General features: G+C 32.1%; 1 protein-coding gene across 1 annotated transcript; it reads left to right on the top strand.

Annotated features, from left to right (window-relative positions):
* The first annotated feature begins 1,109 nt into the window (after positions 1-1,109).
* On the top strand, positions 1,110-22,446 carry LOC147079004 (bifunctional purine biosynthesis protein ATIC). Its single transcript, XM_085952465.1, has 11 exons — positions 1,110-1,283; positions 3,866-3,921; positions 7,715-7,931; positions 12,872-13,147; positions 14,770-14,882; positions 15,093-15,316; positions 16,161-16,409; positions 16,731-16,952; positions 17,873-18,050; positions 20,974-21,134; positions 21,809-22,446. Exons 2-11 carry the CDS (start codon positions 3,900-3,902, stop codon positions 21,926-21,928), a joined length of 1,782 nt encoding a protein of 593 aa, XP_085808591.1. The 5' UTR covers positions 1,110-1,283; positions 3,866-3,899; the 3' UTR covers positions 21,929-22,446.
* Positions 22,447-23,865: the final 1,419 nt, after the last annotated feature.

Below are 23,865 nucleotides of genomic sequence, written 5' to 3'. Positions count from 1 at the left end.
ATAAAAGATAAAAATTTGAAAAATCGTGTTAAAATTTTAAATAAATATACATAATCGTATGCACTTAACAAATTTTTTTTAAAGCAAATTTAATTGTTCAAGTATCAAGTCACTGAATTTAGAGAACTAATATCTCTCACGATATAATCTTGAAAACAAAAAAAGCACGTGCACAAACGTAAGCTAATAATAGGCAAATTGATGACCTAATAAAAAATTAAAAAAGTTTGTTGGATGGTTCTACTTAACGTTCATCAAATATATCATATCGAATAACTCACGCACTATATCAGAAAAAAATAAAAAAAGTATGCAGGATTGCGTATTAGCTATGCGACAAGAGATTTTACTAAAAGAAATATTTTTAAACCCACGCAGTCAGGTTTTGCATACAAACTTAAAATTAAATAGCACGCTGAATACAGATGAAAAGACAAAAAACAATCATGCACTAACGTTCACTACCAACGCACTAGTGTTTACAATTTAAATTTTGAAAAAAATCAAAGTTTAGTGACACAAGTATCCAGCATTTAGCTGGGTCACCCAAATTGAAATGCAAATAACCCCCTTAATGTGCGTGCACAAACGAAAAAAACGCGTGCACAAACATGCACAAACGAATGCACTAAAAAAAAGTTGAAAATTCAACATTGGGTGACCCAACGTTTAGCTGGAACACCCAATTTGAAATTGGAATTTTTCGGTTATTATAGGTGCACAAACGAAAAAAAATCGTGCACAAACGTGCACTAACGATGCACAAACAAATGCACACAAAAAAGTTGGAGTTTTAACATTGGGTGATCCAGGTAAATGGACCTGAGTATCCAGCTGTCTATGATTTATCCATAGACGTCATATTGTGTTTTGTTTTCACAAAATCACTACACTACCTACATTGAACTACCTAGGTACCTATATTAAATTTGTAATAAGTATGTATGTAAAAACAAAGTAGTTTTTTACGAGAAACATTTTACAAATTTTAAAATAACATTTTCAATTTTTTTCCAAATACCTAAAACATAACATTTAGCAGCCTTAAATTTATGAAAAATCATTTCAATTTTGACATCGTTAAGTTTATCTACATGTTTTTAAAATTCACTGTCAAATTTAATTTAACCGTATTAAAAAGTTGCCAATCTTGTCGCCATGCGATTGATAAATTAGAAAATTGATCCAAATTTGGGTTCACAATCCACACGCCTCCGCCTAACCTGTTTGTCATTAAAAGTTGTTGGGACAGAAGGGAAGAGCTTAATTCAAATAACTACAGAGTAAGTAAAGAGAGTTATTCTTTACAAAGTTAAAATTTATTTAAGGACGTATTCTTTTTGAAGTTATTTATTCTACTTTTAATGTTTGTTGTTGAAGTTATCCAAATTAATTGGGGCATATACGATTGTATAAGTTAATAATTCCTATTTATTTGATGTCACTCTTGGTTGCTGAATTTTTGGACTTCATCAGTAGGTAACCTTTGGGGTTAAAATTTTTTCGGTGCCGCATATGAAGATGCCCATATGCATAAAAATCATACAGAGCCCACTGTCAGTTATGACTACCATGAAGCTAGTTGCACAATATCGATATATAAAATTAATATTGGTTGTATAACGCATCATACCAATGGAATGATCGCTTTAACTTTAAAGGAAACGTCAAAATCATTCTAGGATATAGTTATCAAAAACTATATTTAAAAAATTAGAAACTTGTTCGACCCATGTGAATTTAGCGAAAAGCTTATCCTATAATATGATATTATATCAATGGAACAAATTGATGTAAATTGTACAAACATTTTCCTGCATATTTCTCGGTAAGGTGACTTAGGTATTATTACAAATGCAATTTTTCCAGTTGAGGCAAAAGATTCAGACGCAATTTGCCTTATTAAAGTTTATAGTACTCCATACTGTTTTTGTGATCGAGGTCTATTGAGACCAAAAACCAAATCAAAACCTAACACAACCTACTGAAAAATAACCCAAAACCAACACAAGCTACTTATTTTTGGGTCACAGTAGGTTGTGTTAGGTTTTGGTTTGGTTTATGGTCTCAAAACACCTTAACCTCAATGACAATATGGAATACTATAAAATTATGTTCACCTTTGCCATCCGTCAATTTGGTAAATATACAGTATACAGTTCCAGTTAGAAAAAATGACAAAAATAGTCCGAAACTATAAAATTCAAAACTTATAAACAAACCAAAACCCATCACTGCCTACTTATTTCAAGGTTACATGTTTGTTTTCAGGTCTCAAAACACCACTTTCACAAAAAAGTTTTGCTATTAGCCACTTATTTGACAATGGAGAGTTTTACCATAATATAACAATCTATGAAACATAAGATTCCATTTTTTACCGAAACTGAAACAGTTGCATTTTGCACTTAAATCATATTATCTCTCGGGCCCAGATTTTTTAAAATTTCTCCTGATTTGATTTTTAAAATAAATAGCATTCTGCTTATATTTTAAATTCACTGACTTATGCAAGGCAATATTTTTTTTGGTAATTGTGCCGCAGAGGTGGACACGAGCTTTTATAATTTTTTTTTTCGAAAACAGTTTATTCCATGTAGACAATTATAATAAATACCTTTTTCTGTCGGCGCATCGGCTTTTCGATCCAATAAACGTTTAATTTGAAATTTTCATTCATACCATTATCACAAACTAAGATTATATGAGGTAATATTAGGTTGGGGTAGGTTAGGTTAGGTTAGGTTTGGTTTGGTCTAAAAAGAATGTTGTAAAATCCATGTCCACCTCTGCGGCACATTTACCTTTTTTTGGTCTCACAAAAGTTTTTCACGACCCTTATCTAAGAATCAAGGTATTAGAATTAGAATGTTAGATGGCAACAAAATATAAAGATAGATAATATTATTGGTTCCCCTCAGCTAACCTGATAATTGAGGCTATTAGCTTCATAGTCGTTTACCTCTATATTCTGCCATTTTGAGATAATTGCAAAAAACCATCATTTAGAATTACAAATAAAATATTTTAATAAATAATAATTTAAAAGGGGAAAGTTAAATAAAAGGCTAAATAAAAGACTCATTAAAGTTAATAAAAAACAATGTTTAAAGTTGGCGAAGAAAAAAATAAAAAATAGTGGCTGATGAATATTATAACCGATTTTTCAATCAACTTTCGGCTTTATACTATTTTAACAACTAATGGAGTTGAATTTGATAGTTTACGAATATACTTATGATGGAGCTTACTGCTGTTTTTCGCTGGCGAAAAATAACTCATCGCTGGAAATATTTAATGGCCGAAGCACGCGGTGCGTCTCTCGTATCGAATCCTAAGTGACTGACTAGTGGCGCCATGTATTTACGTATGTATGTCTGGGCGACATCCGGTGACAACATATTATGAATGCACCAGTGGTGTGCGGTCCATTACAATGCAATTTTTTGATAAATATGTACATACATACGTATTTTTATTCCTTTTAGATTTTTTAAACCGTGTTAAAGCAAAAAAAATAGTATAAATAAAAAATAATCGGTACTTTTTTTAAAGCGTGTTATTTGAAACCTTGCAAAAAGAGGATCGGGTGTATAAAAAATGGAGGTAACCGACTTTGAAACTAATAGCCTCAATTATTGAATATCTTGATACTTGGGTGTTTTTGTATTAGTGCTCCCTTAGTAACTATTTATTTATATTATTATTTCTATATAAATGCAGTGATTATAAAAGAAATATATATTGGTATTTTGTTTATCATACATTGATGACCTCTAACCCTATTATGTACAACCGGCCACAATAATATTATTGCAGATGTTAGCATTGTACCAAATACTTATGCATTTTATTTTATTTTTAGTATCCTATCGGGGACTACAAGTTGCAGTTATAAAATGGCGCTGTCAGGAAATCTCGGTAAGAAAAATAGAAATGTTTAATAAATTATGTATGTAGCTTTAACCTAATATTTTCATTTTAACAGTTTTTGAGATATGTTAAGATCATCCTAAAATATCACTTCGACAACCTCATGGAATAGTAAACTAACTCAAGAATCATTAAGGGGGGACATGCTCGTCGAAGGTCAAAATTGAGTTTTTATTGTATTTTCAAACCATGATCCTGGACACTCCTTAAACGTTGTAGATAATCTATTTATATAATTTTGAAGCCTTATTATCCTTTATAGTTATTTTAAACATTTGATGACTGCATGAAGTATTTTTGTTACATAAAATAGTATTCTTTTAAACCTCTCGCTCTAATGTTTTAGAATATAGTCATATTTCGGTACAGAACTGTGCAGTGGTGTTAAGATTTTTTACATTTATTAATTTTTAAACGCATTTATAAAACCATTAGTATAATTTATTACGAGATAATTTTTGTAAAATATTCACGATAAAAAATTATTTTGATAATCTCTGTGATCCCAAATTTGACAAGAATTAGGCATTTTATTATTCAAAAAATCGGCAAGATTAACACATTTGAAGATGATTCTAAAGATATTTATTATAAGGCATGTCTTTGACCATTCAAGTGTGATAAAAATCTTATGAATAATGATTGCTTTATAATAATTATTGACCTAAGAATAAGGTAGTGTTTTTTTGAAATACGCCATTTCTTTTGTCATTCCCTAGTGGTTAAGCTACAACATACGGCCGTAGCCATAAAATGACAAACTATAATTAAAGTAGGGAGTAAAATTATGTTAACGCGCGTGTTTGAACATGTACCTAACCGAATTTTTTTTTATTTTTTTTTAAACGGTACATGTTCAAACACGCGCGTCAATATCATTTTACTCTTTACTTCAATTATAGTTTGTCAATTTATGGCTACGGCCGTATGTTGTAGCTTAACCACTAGGGAATGACAAAAGAAATGGCGTATTTCAAAAAAACACTACCTTATTCTTAGGTCAATAATTATTATAAAGCAATCATTATTCATAATATGTTTATCACACTTGAATAGTCAAAGACATAGCTTATAATAAATATCTTTAGAATCATCTTGAAATGTGTTAATCTTGCCGATTTTTTGAATAATAAAATGCCTAATTCTTGTCAAATTTGGGATCACAGAGATTATCAATATAATTTTTTATCGTGAATATTTTACAAAAATTATCTCGTAATAAATTATGCTAATGGTTTTATAAATGCGTTTAAAAATTAATAAATGTAAAAAATCTTAACATCACTGCACAGTTATGTACCGAAATATGACTATATTCTAAAACATTAGAGCGAGAGGTTTAAAAGAATACTATTTTATGTAACAAAAATACTTCATGCAGTCATCAAATGTTTAAAATAACTATAAAGGATAATAAGGCTTCAAAAGTATATAAATAGATCATCTACAACGTTTAAGAAGTGTCCAGGATCATGGTTTGAATATACAATAAAAACTCAATTTTGACCTTCGACGAGCATGTCCCCCCTTAAAAGGTGTAGTAAAAACTATTTAATTTACAAAAATATAATTTTAACTGACAGTGTACGGTGTATATCGTTAAACAGTGAATAATCTTAGTATATTATCATATTAATCATTATCATGACTGGTTTAGAGAATTTCCATCTGAGCATGTTTTTACATACCTACTCGACTGTCAAAATATTATGCCTAGATTTGGTATGATATTTTTAAGATTTTTATTTTAATTATTTATTAACTAATACATAAGTAGTCTGTTATTTCCCATTGATATACTACTGGATGAATCATATGCTTCTTAAAATGACGTCCGATTTTCAGCGACTCGGCCAGTGTTAAAACTTACTGTTTTAATATCAGCGGACTTAACTCGATATAAGCTCACTTAATATTTGTCTCGTAAACGACCTGGCAATAATTATGAGTAAGCCCGATCTAGCTTGCATCTTACTCTAACTAATAGTCAGCGCATGACGACTTGCTCTGTCCACTCAGACATGAATTTTTGGTAGCTTGCAAACTTTGGGTTGCAGACACCCTTAGGGTCACTATTCCAAGAATGCAAATTTAGTTTTACAGCCAGGTCAATACGGGTGAAATTTGGGAAACTATGTTAACGGTCTTAACGCATTATACTTACAAGGAAATATTATAAGACGGTATTCGTAATATCTTTTGTGGTACATTTTTAAAATGCCACTTGTATGGGAACTCCTCATCTAGTAGTATATCGATGTTATTTCCCCATAAAAAATACCTGTACAAAAAATTTTGTCACAATAGAAGTTGGTGTTTTCCTTCACACTAATTGTGGAGTAGTTAATGACACCAACATAACATAATGTTATACTCAGTGTTGAACAGTACTGCTTTGAGGATGAGTCCATATCATAAAAATATTCATAATGCAATTAATTGGTTTTTTTTAATGATGGGGATTAAATTTTAATCAAATGTTGATTGTAATAACTACCAGTGGTAACCACATGCTACGGACTGCAATTCCCATATTGTTTCTGCACTTTCTCGGGTACATTCTCTATGCCTCCGACCTATATGCGGTCTAAAGGTTTTATTATTTGGAATATTGATAAAGATTATGAGATCGACCAATGTTCCTCTCTTCTACCGTTATCCTATCTCAAATTCAACATCTTGGAACATAATATTGTAAAAATATATATTCATCTTCATCAGCCGGGCTTAATACACTGCTGGATGAAGGCCTCCCCATCCTTCCTCCACTCTTCTTGGTCCCTAGGTCTCCACTGTCACGTATATCCTTCGAACTTTATGAGTTCATCTCCAGCAGGTTTTAGGGCATCCCTGTGGTCATTTGGTTCCCCTTGGATACCACTATATGATGAAATTTGTCCTGCGATTTTCTACTCCTCGAGCGACATGTCCAGCCCATTGCCATTTCATCTGGTTAGTGACCTCTGTCATCCCTCGTACTCTTGTCTGCTTCCTTATCTATTGGTTTCTTTAGTGGTCTTTCCGTATTATTCCCAACACCTTTCCATGCCACATTGCGCTAGTTCTAATTTTACCACGTTTTTATTAGCTCGTATTCTTGTTTGTCCAGTACAAATTTTTTCTTGTTTGTCCAATCTTGCAATCGATTTTTAACTAACTTCCCGACTAGCTAGACATTTGAAAATTTCAGAATATATGTACAAATATATGAACAATGCATTCTTTTAATACTTTTAGCCATCTTTAAACAGAATTGAATTCATTTTCAGTTAATTCTGTTTTGTATGGAAAGTTATTTCGGAAAAAATTCGTAAAAAGTAAAACACTATTATTGGTTGCTAAGGGGTCCTGGCAACTAAATTATTAATATACACGTGCGTTACTATGGAAATCAATATGAAATATCAAAATGACATTTTAGTATTCCATATTATTTATTCAGTATTTCTATCAAGTACAAAAAAAAGTATTTATTAATACATAGAATTTTCAAGTTTATATGATTCAACAGAAAATTTAAATACGTGGTATATAAAAAGTTCTTTTTATCTTGTAATTATTTGGTTTCCTCTTTAAGAGTTCATGTTTCACATGCATATGTGAGCACTAGTAGCAAACATTGGTTGAATACTTTACGCTTAAAACACATAGGGATGTCATTTTTGAAGATACTATCCAGACACCCAAATGCACTCCATGCCAGTTTGGTAATGTGAGCAATCTCGTCATGTATTTTGTATTATCTGTACTTATTCATTTGGTTTTTTATTTATCTTTCTAGCATTGTTAAGTGTGTCAGACAAGTCAGGTCTGATACCACTCGCCAAGCATTTAGTGGAATGCGGTTTGAAATTAGTGGGAAGTGGCGGGACTGCATCCACTATCCGTGAGAATGGTATTCCAATTCTCGATGTGTCGGAGATCACTGGTGCACCAGAAATGCTCGGAGGGCGAGTCAAGACTTTGCATCCTGCCGTTCATGCCGGGATTTTATCCAGGTAAAAGATTTATACTCATTAAGGTTTTCAAATTGAATATAAATTTAAGAATGTTTCCTATTGGAACGAAAAAAAATTAATCATTTGTACATCAGTTAAAATTTTTTAATTACATCTAACCAATAAATGAATCACTTTTTTGTAGATGATGAATGACATATGGAATATACTTTTCTTATATTTGATAAAGTGTTATTATTAATATAATACATTACAGCGTATACATATTATAATATATGAATATCTTTTGTTATTATTGCTTCGATCCAGGGTCAATAATCTCTCTGAAAAAATAATTATTACCAACAGCTGTAATCTATTATTCATTATCCAGTTGCAACTGTAATTATGCTTACCTACAGTTGTTATTATGGAAATACTTAGTTGGAATGAAACTTACACAATCTGTAAATTATTAGAGTTTATTATTTTCAAATAGATCACACATCTTTCTAAATCTTATCTTTACAAAAATTCAATCACTAATCATACAAACATGATATTACAGTCGAACTCGGTTATTACGATCACGGATATAGCGAGATCTCGGATATAATGAGGAAACATTTGTTGACATTTTAGTTTATGATTTTCTCCATACAATTTATTCACTGTTATAACGTGCAACTTATCGAATATACCAAGCTAAAATATCGTCAAAAATTTTCTTAAAACTGTTACTATGTGGATTGTTTAAAAACATTTCGACCTTAAGCAATAAAATCCGACCGGACAGGATGCCACTGGGATCGCATTACGTTTATGACACTAGTTAAGTGTCTAAGTACCTACCTAATTGGTGTTTTTGCCGACAATATTGAAAAAGTATCCACGCATATGGTTGAAATAAGTAAAAAATCCAAGGTTTGTGAAGTCAGTAGGTACAATAGACTACTTCTTTTGTAGTTTATGAATGCCATGCGTGTTTCGGGGATTTTTACGATGGTTATCAGATTTTTTATTTTCGACTTTTAGTGTTATGTGACCGCTCATTTAAAAATATCTATTCTCTGATATATATAACGAGTAACGCTTATAACGAGCAAATTCAGTCGGTCCCATCTTCCTCGTAATGACCAAGTTCGACTGTATGTTGCGTAAAAAATAAATTTTATAAGAGTGATGATAATACTGAAATCTTTAGTTTCAATTGACTCGACTTGCCCCTGAAAACTGAGTTCATGATATTTCCTTTTGTGTTATTTATTGTTTACAACATTCCAATCTTGTATTTTAATGAATGACACACTGATTAAAATTACATGTCAGCAAAATATCTATTTAGTAATAACATGCATCTTATCGCGTCATACAAACATGTTTTTCATCTATAAGGCCATTCAAGTATTACGTAAACACATTTAGTGGGTGGGATTTCGATCTTATTTATCCCTGCTGAACCAGGAGCTTGGAGGGGGGGAGTTCAAAACAATTCTTGTCTAAGATTTTTACTACATTGCACAATTATTGTAAAAGTGACATTATTAATACAAAATAAATCTTCCTCAGGTAAATGAATCATTCCCACAAAAATACTTGGAACGAATTTAAGGCCATTGGACCCGTTTTTTCCTGTCTTCTCGGAATCGCGGAAATGATAAGCATATTTAAAACGAATTGATACACAATAAACTCTTTATTTATTTAAAATCTAATAAATAGTATTCAACTAAAACGTTCTGTGTCATTAAAATTTTTCGAATCGCTTTACTTTTTAAAATAAATGACAAATAGTAAGTCCTGTTTTCGAAATTGGTCAAAACGACTGTCACGCCACAATGAATGTTGAACTTAATAATAGTTTTGCAGGTATATATTGTATGAGAGAAATGGGTAAAACAATACATTTCATTGATTAACCCACGTACTTTTTTTAATTTCAGAAAAATAAAGATTTTAAAGCCATTTTAGTTTGAGTATACATCAGCCAATTTTGAATGATTTTTTCTCACAAAATAATATATACTGCACAATAAAAATATTTTTTTATTATAATATAACATTTCCGTAATACTATAAATAATAATTTATAATAAAAAAATAAATAAAACCCCATAAATTCGGTACAATTAGTGACGCTATATTACCAAAACACGTCGTACATTTTCATGTATTTATCCTGTTTTCAGACAATTTAGAAATATAATTATTTTGCAAAATTAACAAAAAGAGACCATTTGATCGATTAATCCATACAGTTTTTCTAATTTCTTATTTCTATCGTTAGTACGATCTGGAATTTCAACGGGTAAGGACGTCTTTTTTTTCCCAAAATTTAGTCCGAAGCAATATTATTTGACTCATGGAAAAATGACCTCTACTCTCTTTGCAGTAACAATCAAATTGGCAAGTCGCAATTATTTGTATCGTTCTATTTCGAACACAGGAAGCATGCCAGGTGCTATAATTTGTGTTGACTAAAATATCAAACATCATATAGTACCACTGAATGTCAAACTGAAAAAAATGTAGTTTTATTATATTTATTATATTATTTATTATCTTGTTATTGAAATGGTTGCAGCATGTGAGATATTGTAAGATAATTGAATCTAATAACCACGATGGCTACAAAGAAGTACTGAAGGTATTTGTTCGGTGACCCATTTATAAAAAAAAAATATTTTGGTCTTGAGCAGTTTAGATAAAATATAGGTGGACTTTAATTGTTTTGATAAATATGTACCTACTTGGTTAAGCTTTAAGCGATTTGAAAAACTTTGCATGTGCTTAATACAGTTTTTATGTACCTGGGTGGCCATGTTTTGTTATTTTCAAAGGGACGTACGTATCCAGTTGTATGTTTATTGGCATTATCAAAATGCGTTTTCCGCTGTATCCGCTTTAACCGAACAGTACCGAAAATTTAAAGTAAAATACGTTTTCTAATGCTGTCATCGTAATGGCCACTGAAATATGTGTCACAATTTTATTAATCGTTAAAATAATAATAAAAAAAGTCTTTTGGGGCACAAAATCACGTATATGTTTTATGATATATGTATTTTTCAGATGGTTTGTGGTAAAATCTTTTTTTTCATACTGCCACAATTCAACTATTCATAATTAATTGTTTGTTAAATTTTTCATAGTGATCTTTGACTTAATAGGTAGGTGATAAAGTTTTTACCTTACTTTATTGTATTAATTTATTGTTAAGTGAGAATTAGCTGCTTTCGTTGTCAGTGTGTATTTGATGAGTGCGCATAGTGCCTGACGATGTCGAAAGGCGAAACCAGGATCGCATAAAACGAATCAAATGAAATAGTACAAAACTTAAATCCATTAGAATTTAATATATTTAATGCCGAGTTGAATTGAATGGAATCACCTTAGGCATTTATTAGTAATTATTTAACACAAGTAAAAAATATATTGAGGTAAGAACCTAGTTCATTGAATAATAAAAACAATATTACTCGTTACATCACAACTGACAAGATGTATATGAATTGTATATTGCCTGAACTCTAGACTAACACGGTTGATGGATATAAGAAACCCTCAATATAATAATTATATTAGATGCTATCAATAGAGAAGAAATAAAATTTAAAAAATAATAATTTATAATAGTTATTCTAATACATTACATACCGTTAAGCCTGTACACTAATTAAAGAACCAATTATTAATTTTATATACACTAATGTTCCGAAATCCTCCGCGGCGACCAAAACGTACTGCCGTCAAATACACGTTATTATAATAATGGTTTCTTAAATCTTGATTGTTGCGTACTAAATTTAAAAAAAATTGTGCCTCAACAAATATTCATTGAATTGCTTTCTTTTATGAGTCATGTTTTTGTAATTCAATAAAAACGCAATAATAACAGACATCTTTTATGCCATCTTGTGAATGTTTTAAACTTATAATTTGTAATGTTAGCTCATGAAAAAATGAATAACTTTTGTATTCATACACACCGATATATATAAATAATATACCAATTTGAAACACCTCAGAAACATACATAAGTATTAGATTTTTTTTTGAAAAATATTTGGACTGAATTTGAACCTACAATATGATAGGTTCAAGAAAAGGTGTCACTTCACAAATTCAGCATATCAATAATATGAGGTTCTTATTTGGAGGTCTACTATTTTTATTATTATAATATGAACCCATAGGCCTTAATGTAATCTATTTATTAGAGTAAACTAATGCGACAGACATGATATTATGAGGCAAGATCTTAAAGTGGAAATGGGCAGGTCATATTGCTCATAGATCATTGGTGAATAAATCAGATCATCCACCCATACCCAAAAAATACTGACATATCTAAAGGATGACCAAGATCCCGCAGGGTGGTTGAGATAATTATGTTTAGCTAAAGTAGATAGAAACGGAAGACGAAGATTGGAAACGAACGGAAACCGCAATGGGAGACCTTCATCCATTAGTGGATTGAGAACTGATCTTTATGGGAAAATACAAAAGTGTTATGGTGAAATGCATAGAATGTTTCTAAGCACATAACACTAATTAGACGCAAGCTGGACAATGTTGCATACGTCAAAAGATATGGACAGTTTGTCTGATTTAGCTAACTGACTTTTAGTGGATAGACTTTAATTTCATATTTTACAATAATTTTTTTTAATAATTATCGGGAAATGAGAACTTAAAAAATGATAAGTAACAATTTTGATTGCGCAATGCAGCGTTGCCTTGCTAATTGAGATTTGTTATTCTATTTTGATATATGCATGGGTTTTGTCATTATTTCAATTTAACAAGCGTCGACATTCTATGCATCTCGGCATTACCTTTAATCAAATTAATTCTACCATGCTGAATGTTCTATTTCTGTAATAAATTCTATAATAAAATAATATAAATAATGTTGCTATTATATTTATGTTATTATATGACAAAAGATCCAAATAAATTTATTTGAAGATAATTGGTGTGATGTTCTATATTTACAGACTTATACCATCAGACCAGGAAGACATGAGCAAGCTGAATTATTCGCTCATCAGTGTTGTTGTCTGCAATCTCTACCTGTTTGTTGAAACTGTTGCCAATTCTAATGTCACTGTTGAAGATGCTATGGATAATGTCGATATTGGAGGTGTCACCCTTTTAAGAGCGGCAGCTAAAAATCATGACAGAGTCACCGTTCTCTGTGATCCACGGGATTACGGGAGAGTGATGAAGGAGATGAGTTTATCAGCTGACAAACAGACTACTAAAAGTACAAGGCAAGAACTAATTATTTGCAATAGTTCATGATGGAATTTAACAGGGCCATATTTAGTAGAGATTGCTCATCTCTATTTAATTGTCTAGCATGTTATCATACACATGCATTAAAATCACATTGAATATAATTAAATGTCATTTCATTTCATTGACTGTTATTCAATTAATTATAGAATCTTTAGTCACTGATTAAGATAAACAACATTATTATGGTTTGGAATGGTGTAGGCTATAATTTGGGCAGAAACATAATATTGTGTATGGATCACTTTGAAGAACTACTTATATAAGAGAGGGACGGAAAGAGATAAAGTTTCAGCAGTACCTTTTCTATCACAACCTATAGCAATCTATATTATCACAATGTTTATCATTATGTAGATTTCTACAAATTGTTCCGGATGGTGAAAGATAATAGCGCCTTTACATGTGCATGGATTTACTGCCAGCAATAGTGCGTATTTTAAACAATCGTGACAACAACTGTTTACACGTAAAAGTACTGACTGTCTCTCCAATCACATTCTTCAAGAGAAAGCAAAACGCGATTTAGTCGTTTTATGGTACTATTTGACAGGTCGTATAAATTGGCCGCGGTGTAGTTGGTTTTTTTTGTCGGCAGGTTCACCACTATCGTTCTACTGCGCAGTAGTACTGTCAGCAGTAAATCCATGCACGTGTAAACGGAGTATAATTCTGTAATGTGTCTCTGCCTTATAAATGCAATTAATCTTTCAAATACAAAACCACTGTAAAAAAATCTGGGTTCATTCTGAAATCACTGGTTAAAGTACAAAACAGGAAACTTAAAATCATTTTCATTGAATTATATGCACATTCAAAATGAATTACCATTATTTATGTTACAATTTTAATTTTATTCAAATTCAGTATATTTCTAATGAGTTTGTGTGCGCTTTTATGTTTTTTAGTATTCATTTTTAGATGCAGCATTATTCTTTTTTATTATTGTGTTTGCCTGTTGTATTTTTTAATATACCGATCGAAAAAGTATTTATTAATCTTAAAAGGGTCTCTGCAAGAAATCATTTAAAATAATTATTTTTCTTTGTACAAAACACTATTGTTGTATAATATAGACTGATCACTGTTTAAGGGGTTCTTTAAGTCTCTTGACGCTAAAGATGCGCGTTGTGTGGCCATTAGATACTATTAGCATGATAATTAAATGTGGTAATTAAGTAGTAGTTAACTGGTCAGTAGTGAATGTGTTATTAATGATCTTCTTATAAAAATCTTATTTGCACACGGAGTTGCTCTGTTCATAATAATGCTACATGTTTTACTTTGCAAAAATGAATGTTAACATATGAATAACATTGACACTCTTAAGCCAAGCGTATACTGGCGCGTAGATAACACCGTTCGCGCAATGCAGGGCAGCTCGTTGTAATGCCGACACAGGTCTCTACACGGGGCGTCACGTTTGGACGTGTTATTTTTATCTTCACTGCCCTAAACGATGTTTTAAAAAAATGCAAGGAGTGCAGTGCACTTGCAAGTTGTTAGAGGAGGAGCCGCCACTGCTTACGAAATTATTTAATTGCTTATTTTCATACTGTTTGCTTGTATTTATTGCTTTCTCGTTTTTGTTTCTTAGGCAAGAACTTGCACTTAAAGCTTTTACGCACACATCTCAATATGACCTTGCTATTACTGACTTTTTCCGAAAGAAATTTTCCTGTGGAAAGTCACAACTCACTTTGAGATACGGTAAGAATATTTTGTACAATGATTGCATTTTTTTTGTTTTCCCCTGTGAGAATCACTTTTGTCATACAGCATTTAAAATTTCCAGTCTAAATTTGATCATTTTCGTGATATTCCATTTTTGTTGATAAACATGAAATTTATCTGCACATTAATTCCAACAAGGCATGTCTTTGAAGTAATGTGTTGCCAAATTGTTAATGTTTATTTCAGGAATGAACCCGCATCAAAGTCCCGCCCAAGTGTTCACCACGAATGCTCAGCTCCCTATTACGCCGCTTAATGGGTCTCCGGGTTTTATAAACCTTTGTGATGCTCTCAATGCCTGGCAACTGGTGAAAGAATTGAAAGCAGCTATTGGTTTGCCATCTGCAGCCAGTTTCAAGCATGTCTCGCCAGCGGGAGCTGCTGTTGGATATCCTTTGGATGATATTCAGGTGATTTGTCATGAATTATTATTTTATTGGTTGCTTTCCTAGATTATCATATACCCGGATAAATGCTGTCACTCAGTACATGGATGATAGTATGTTACGCTGAAATCTTTACAGACCTACAAACTTATCTGAAGAATGGGATGGGGAAGCCACTGCCGAATACTATGCAATCAAGACTCGTAACTGGACAAAATCTGACATTCGAATGACATTTTCAAAATGGCGTCCTATGGTAGTTTGTAGATCCATTTTAGGCCATTCTTTAGATAAGTTTGTAGGTATATTTTGTAGTCAGGCCTACTGATACCAACGTTCTCTGTAATTTTTCTATTGTGTGTGTCGATCATATACTCATTTGAGCATTAAATTTTGTACAAACAAATATCTGTATAAATTTTCACCATTTTTTTAATACATAAATGAACTCGTCAAATTATTATGCTTCCGGAGTCTAAGATTGATATTTTATTTTTTCCGACCATGTCCGATCCTAAATGGGCCTCCACAGAGTGGAGGTTTGTATTAACAGATTTTGTTTTTATGAGAAATGGATGTCAGCCACTTGCTCAACCTTTTAGGTCCATACTCTGACTCATACACAAATTGAAAAACAATCTGTGTACTTGCCAGACCCAGGATTCGAACCTGGGACCTACGACGCTATAGTCCGACGCTTATGCCGCACGGCTATTGTGGGGCTAAAGTTTGATAGCTGATTGTAAAATTGACATTAGTCCTACAAAAATATGTTAAAGTAAAATTCACTATCATCGACAAACTTTTTAAAAATAATTATGGATTATCTTCTGATAATATTATTCATTTGGGCTGATTTGAATTTCAGGCTTCTCTCTGTATGGTCTCTGATCTGAAAGGCAAACTGTCACCGATAGCCACAGCGTACGCGAGGGCAAGAGGCGCCGATAGGATGAGTTCCTTTGGGGATTTTGTGGCGCTTTCGGACGAGTGTGATGAAGTGACTGCCAAGATTATATCGCGGGAAGTATCAGACGGTGTCATCGCCCCGGGATATTCTGCAGCAGCTTTAGATCTATTGAAGAAAAAGAAAGGCGGGAAATACTGTGTTATACAGGTATGGAAAAATGGAAACGCCTTTAAGTAGCGAGGTCATTTTTGAAATCGCAATAACTGATGATACAGTTATCAAAGAGTTTGGACTGTATCTAGAACAGTGGTATACAACCCGCTGCCCTCCAGTCAAATGAAATATACTAAAAAAACCTACAGTATCCCAATAATACTTAGACTAAGTTTCCAGTGAAACATGTCAAAATGATTTAATTCAAATAGTTTTTTTCGGCCCCCTTTTGAGGATAATGTAAGTTCGAATACATAATATACTGATAATGATTTTTCAAATCACCTATTGATGTAATATTGTGCTTTATTCCAGATTGATGCAAGTTACGAACCAACTCTGATTGAGCGTAAAACTTTGTATGGGCTAACACTGGAGCAGAAGAGAAATGATGCCGTGATAGATGCGTCTTTATTCAAAAATATTGTCACTAAGAATAAATCTCTTCCTGAATCTGCCGTCAGGGATCTGATTGTTGCAACGATCGCCCTCAAGTACACTCAGAGTAATTCTGTGTGCTATGCGCGGGATGGTCAGGTAAATTTATATCAGTCTAGTTATTGAAAAGAGTTAACTTAGTATTTTTTGATATTCATATTTATATGAAGCAATTATAAATCACAGTACAGGGGTCCTCGTTATCCGAGTGTAATTGGGACTGAAAAAATACCTCATAAAGCGAATCCGCTTAAAACGGGGACCAAAATTACTTAGTAAATGGGTTTAATTGGGACATGTTTAGAAAAGAAAAAGATATGTAAGCAGGACAGAAATAGCGTAGGAGTGTGGGATTGAAAGATTGAAAGTGACAGTTGACAACTGAGCTATTGCACTTTGGTTTTTAATCTGTTGATAGTTATTTTTGCTTTATACACAGATAACGAATATTCAGATAATGAGGTCCCTCTGTACATACATTCACAATGCAACATGAACAAAAATATATATGCAATATAGAAAAGAAATTATACATAAATAAAAGAAAGACTTGTTCCCGATCACTGCTAGATATGAGATATCCCGTCAAATGGTCCAAGTTCGCTACGCCAGATACGAGATATCTCGGTAGTACTAATAATTCGGTCAAAACAAATAATTTCAAAATAGGACACATACTGACATCTATCGGAATGTTCCTAAAACATTTTACCGTATTAGTTAATGATTTTATCATTGATTTACCTTGAATTTTGTTAAGTGTTACAACTGAGATTTTAGATATAGTTTTTTTTTGCAAATTATATTTGGCCTGTTGGGTACTTCCAAGGCCTTTTTTAAGGCAGTCAAAAGGTTTGATACCTGGTTTATAAAAAAGTGATTGTGAGTTATATTGAAAGGGTTTTTTGTTTGTGTTACATAATTATGTATTACATAATATAATATAACTCCCTGATACAAGTAACATTCTTGTGCTCTTTTTTTATGCTATAACATTTCTGTGACTGTGTTGAGTATAGGTGATTGGAATCGGTGCCGGTCAGCAATCCCGCATTCACTGCACGCGTTTGGCTGGACAGAAAGTTGCTAACTGGTGGCTTCGTCAGCACCCCAAGGTCCAGGGAATGCAATTCAAAGAAGGGGTCAATAGAGCCAACAAGTCAAATGCAATTGACAATTACGTCAGTGATACAGTTGGTATGTTATTAATAATACAATTAATTCAAAAAAAACCAAACTTGCTCACAAAGACATAAAATGAAGGGAGACTTGTGTGAAGTACTCTTTTTCTCTCATTTGTCTCAAGTATCATTTTTCCAATGAAAATAAATCAGAACGGTGACGATTTTTTGAATCATCTCATACCTCACCAAAACTCAAAAAAGTATATCGCACCCCCAGTAAAATACTGTCGTAAGTCTGAAATGGGCGTTTTCGAGTTATGGATGTGGTTGGATTCGTATTTTTTTTTGCTATTTTAATAAAATACTATCGTATCTCAAACTCAAATAGTGTCGGAGAGAAAGCACTTAATACAGTACATTACTTTCCGAAAACTGTTGAATAGATAATAAAATAGTGTTGTAACTAAGTTACGACAGTATTTTACAAGAAGCTTTCTAAAAAACTAAAACAATACTTTTCAAAAAAATACTGTTGTAACTCTGTTACTACAGGAAAATCTTGAGATACAGCGTAATTTTCTCACTAATTGCATGGATATTATTGTTCCAAAGTATTCAAACAAAAAAAACTGGAAGCAGCAGAGGCAACAATTTTTGTTATCAACAATTAAATGGAAGTAAAATACAAGAAGTATGCAAAAAATACTTTATCAACACATTTGGGGTGAGTGAAAGGTACTGCTCCACTGCATGGAAAACAAGAGATCTTCTTTCCGGAACGCCAATTCCAGAACAAAGAGATCACAAAAATCACAAAAAAATTAGTGATGTTTAAAAAAATTATATAAGAGCTCACATTAAGTCTTTCCCAGTGATCGAGTAACATTATTTGCGTGCACAGACGTCCAAATTGTATTTAGATGGTAAATTAACAATTGCTGAAATGTATCGGTTATACAAAAAACAACAAGCTGACAGCAATATGCCATTTGGAAAAGAACACTATTATACGCATCTATATTTAATGACGAATTTAATATTGGCTTCTTTAAGCCTAAAAAAAGATTTGTGCGTTGAATGCGACCTATACAATAATTCTTCACCACCAGATGAAAAAAAACAACTTCAAGAAAAATATGAGACACATCAACCTGGAAAAAAGAGGCAAGGGATGAAAAGATCAAAGACGTAGCAGAGTCCCGAAATAATGGCCAAAATAGCGTCATTAATGTAGCTGTATATGATTTGCAGGCTGTTTTACCGCTTCCTTGCGGAAATGTGTCAACTTTCTATTATAAACGAAAGTTTGGCAATGTACAATCGTACAGTCGATAATATCACTGAAAATATTGCAAACTGATACATGTGGGACGAGAGTCAAGCTGCATGAGGATCCAATAAAATTGGTAGCTGTGTACTCGATTACAATGCATGTAAAAAATATCACCACAATGAGCATTTTATTTTTTACAGTGACAGTTGTGCCGGGCAGAATAAAAATAAATACATTGCTGCAATGTATTTATATGCCACCGGGAATTCACAAAAAATACAACGATCTCTCATAAGTTTTTGGTCACCGGGCATAAACAAAATGAATGCGATATCGTCCATTCTACAATTGAGCAGCAGAAAACCAGGGCTCTAAAAAGTGGACCAATATTTGTGCCCAGCCAAATGATTACCATTGTACAAACAAGTAAGAAAACAGGACAACCATACATAGTTAAACCTATGACGACAAATAATTTTCTCAACATGAAAAAACTAGCAGATGAAATCGGTAAAAATTACAACACGGATGAAAATGGAGAAAAAGTTTTGTGGCAGAAGATTAAAGTTATAAAAGTAGACAGAGACTATCCATACATTATTTTTTTTAAAACCAGTTATCATGAAGAATGTAGGAAATTGAATGTTCGACAACAGCAAATAGGCAAACCGTTACCAATGGATGGTCTCAATATATCCAAAGCATATCAAGAGTGGCCACAAATAACGACAATTAAAAAGAAGGATTTGCTTTCCTCTGCACCGCTAAACATCGTGAATTTTATTATGATTTTTTGCTTCTCTTCCAAGTGATGTTTAAAAATTAAAAATCGTATGTAAAAAAATTATTTTCCCATTAAATTAAATAATTAAGTATATTTTTGTTGTTTTGAACTAATAATTGTATTTTTCTTTTTTTTTCAATAAATCTTTAAAGATTGTATGTACCATAACTTAATATTTTGAAAACCTTCCTTTACAGTGCCCAACAAATTAGTTGAAATTATTAGAGTGATGGTAGGGAAATTTACATGGAAAGTATTGAGTTGATTCAAATTTTACCATGAAATTGTCAAATATCCTAATAAAATACAGTCGTAACTCAGAAATATTCAAATATCTCCGTTTGTATATGTTTTAGAGAAAAATGATGAATACAGTTGAAAATAGATCATGTTTTTCCATAAAAATGAGTAATAATTTTTACATTCAGACTTTTCCTGTATTTACAAAGAATATTTGAAACTTCAAATGGCTCTCCTGCAAAATGCCAATTTTTGACTTACTACAGTATTTTACTGGGGGTGCGATATGGATAACAGCTTACAGATTAAACACCATCTCTGAAACATGCGGTCAGTTGCTGTGGGTGTTTCGAGCTGAGATGTCGTTGATTTTCTATTATAAAAAACTATCCACCACCTCCGACTCTCACTCCTGCGAGCTTGGAATATACAACTTGATTTTAAAAACATTTGAGTCTACACAAACACGTATCGTGTCCGGCATCAAGTGTAAAAGAATATTTATAAATTGTTATGAAAAACACTTATAAAATAAATTTTGAATCAATGATTTCCAACAACAAAAAATTAGTCTTTAAACTTTGGATGTAAAAATTTTGGCAGGTAGCTTTCGTCTAATTTCTTATGTAAAAAATTGATCGCAGCAACAAACATGTTGGTCAACCTGTATATAATAAACAATCTGATTAAAATTTTTAGGCGCAGATATGCCTGTAGCAGAGTGGGAGGCAATGTACACCACTCCCCCAAGTCTCTTGTCTCAAAAGGAACGTTCTGATTGGCTTAGCAAACTAGATAAGGTTGCTTTAGCATCTGATGCATTTTTCCCATTCCGCGATAATATCGACAGAGCAGTCCAGGTATACTTACAATATTAATTTTTATTTTTATGTCGCCAGTAATTAACTGAGAAAATGGCAATTACTAGTATATGGAAGCAGTGTAGTATTGCTATTTGTTCGGAAACCATATCTACCGTAGATTCTGTACCATCATATATTTTGTAAAATAGCAAAAATTCTTCCATTGCTTTATGAATGACCTCATCTGTAGTAGTCGTGGATCTGACCCGTAGGAAATTAGAACTTTCGCATAGAATTTTATAAGTTTAACATCTTTTTATCATCTTAGTATCAAGTACAGAATAAAACAGCAAACCTTTGCAGGTCCAGAATATTATATAAGGAGAAATTGAGAGGTGTGCATATTGCATAGGAACTATGATAAAATTTGCATAAAATAAAAAAATAAAAGTGCCTAGGGCCAACGGAGGCTTCAATGGCCCTAATTGTTTACACGAATCCATGCATGTGGTTCCAATTCCTCTTTTCTCTCTTCTTGGAATAGGGTTGAATGAATGGTTAAAACAAGTATTTACATTTAAGTGGATTTACAAGTACATACTAATTATTGTCGTGTTCATTTAAAACATGTCAGACAATAATTATTGTGGTTTGTTGGGTGTCTGAAAAGTAAAAAGAACTGTCAAAAGTGTTTTTAGCATTCATAATAAATATTATTTTTACTTTTTTAGAATGGCGTCCAGTTTATTGGCAGTCCTTCTGGATCAAATAACGATGAGGTGGTCGTGAAGGCATGCGACGAACACAATATCACTCTGGCTTTTACCAATCTCAGACTCTTCCACCACTAACATTCAATGTTGATATCGAAAACTAATATCGAAGTCTTCAAGACAAATTTGCTACTAATGATAATTGGCATATCATAATATAATATATGTAATATGTTTTTTGTATTGATGTAATTATAAATTGCTTATAGAATGCGTGTATGGCATATATTTTTTGAAAATTACCTAAGATTTAACTTGATGAATATTTTAAGATGCATTCTTTTTGGAATTTTTAGTAAGTTAACTTGTTATTTTAAGTGTTTAAAAAAAGTTTAGTTCTAAATCATTCCAATTTTGCATTTATTTACTACATATTCACTAATTAAAAAAGATATTTTTTGTTTCTGTAAGAGGCTTGGTTCCTTGCAGTAAGTGCCTTCTTTTGAATAAATAATGGTATTTTTGTAATGATATGTAGGTAATCATTGTATAGGTACCAAATTATAGATGTGTGTGCCTTGGTCTTCCATAATATCATGAGTCTGTGATTATCATTTGAATAATAAAAAGAATATAAAAAAATCTAACTATATTTATGTATTGTATTTTTCTTTTAATAAATTTTTTCAATTCTTTAAATTCATTGAACGCAATCAAAATTTTGACACATCTCCACCAGTGGTGTAGTGGGCCGGGGGCGCGTGTGGTCGGCGCTTCCACACTTTTTTCTAGACGATTGAGAAATTTTGCATAATAATTATAAATTGTACAAAATTAAAATTTTTTTAGGACACAAAAATGTGTTCTCTTGAAAATATTGTTTATTTAACACGTATGAGAAAAAATTTATACGAACACATCAGTGATATCATGATATCTGTTTTCACATGGTTTCCATAAATTCAATAAAAACACAATGGGATAATTTATTACCCTTTTTCATTCTGGTGGTCAATACTAATGATCTAATTTTCCTATCCAAATTATTTTCCCGGTGAGGTGATTGGTTTCTCGTGGTCCTCGCTGAACAGTACCTATTGTACCAGTTAAAAATAATTTATCACCATTGTAAATTAATTACTGACAGAAAGAATGTTCTTACCATGGATAAATTTAGTGAGTAGGTCCAGATAGATAAAAATTTACACCAAATAATAATTAAAATAAAAAAAATCATCAAAAAATATTTTAAAATAATGTTATATACGAGGGGAGGAGTTCAATAAGTTTGCGGAATGGTGGTGAAAGTAGCAAGTATTGGGACTAAAATTAGTTTTTTATTGTTAGGTAATCCTGTTTAGGTATACTTGAGCAATTTCAAATTGATTGTTCCATAAAATCGCTTCCAATATTCAAAAGAACAAATGAAAGTCTATGATGATTTTAAAAATTTAAAATATTGAGCTTCGTGCAGTAATTAAGTTCCTCACAAAACAGGGAAAAAATGTGGAAACCATCCAAAATGAAATGAAATTGGTTTATGACACTCTTTGTTGTGGTAGAACCATGATTTACAAATGGTCACATTTATTTAAACAAGGTAGAGAGTCATTTGAAGAAGATGACCGTTGTGGAAAGCCAAATGAAGTCACTACACATGAAATGGTATTAAAAATCGAAGATGCCCAAATGGAAATTGATCAACTAAAACTAATCGAAATCGCAGAAAGGTTCAATCTATCCAAAACAACAATTTACAGAATTATACATGAAAATCTTGGGATGTCAAAGGTAAGCGCAAGATGGGTGCCACTATGTTCTAAGCAGTTTTTAAAGCTGTCTGGCGTCAATCAACAGGAACTTATTAACAAAATTGTTACGGGAGTTGAAACTTTCATTATTATGACCCTGAATCAAAACAGGAGTCCATGCAGTGGCATAAAAAGGGTGGTTCTGCCCCCAATAAGTTTAAAGTTGTACCATCGACTTGAAGGTGATGGCAACGGTGTTTTGGGTTTCACAAGGAATCCTGTCAACAGATTATAAGCCAAAAGGCACCAACATCACAAGACAGT

This window comes from Rhyacophila brunnea, unplaced genomic scaffold (assembly GCF_057557595.1).
Source record: "Rhyacophila brunnea isolate RB1 unplaced genomic scaffold, BYU_Rbru_1.0 scaffold_10, whole genome shotgun sequence".
Taxonomy (NCBI): Eukaryota; Metazoa; Arthropoda; class Insecta; order Trichoptera; family Rhyacophilidae; genus Rhyacophila; species Rhyacophila brunnea.
This window is presented reverse-complemented; position numbering and strand designations above follow the sequence as displayed.

Coding starts and splice junctions, on each gene's coding strand:
- LOC147079004 (XM_085952465.1), top strand. CDS start 3,900: ATGGCGCTGTCAGGAAATCTCG. Junction 15,317..16,160: donor ATCCTTTGGATGATATTCAG/GTGATTTGTCAT, acceptor TTTGAATTTCAG/GCTTCTCTCTGTATGGTCTC. Junction 16,410..16,730: donor GGAAATACTGTGTTATACAG/GTATGGAAAAAT, acceptor GCTTTATTCCAG/ATTGATGCAAGTTACGAACC.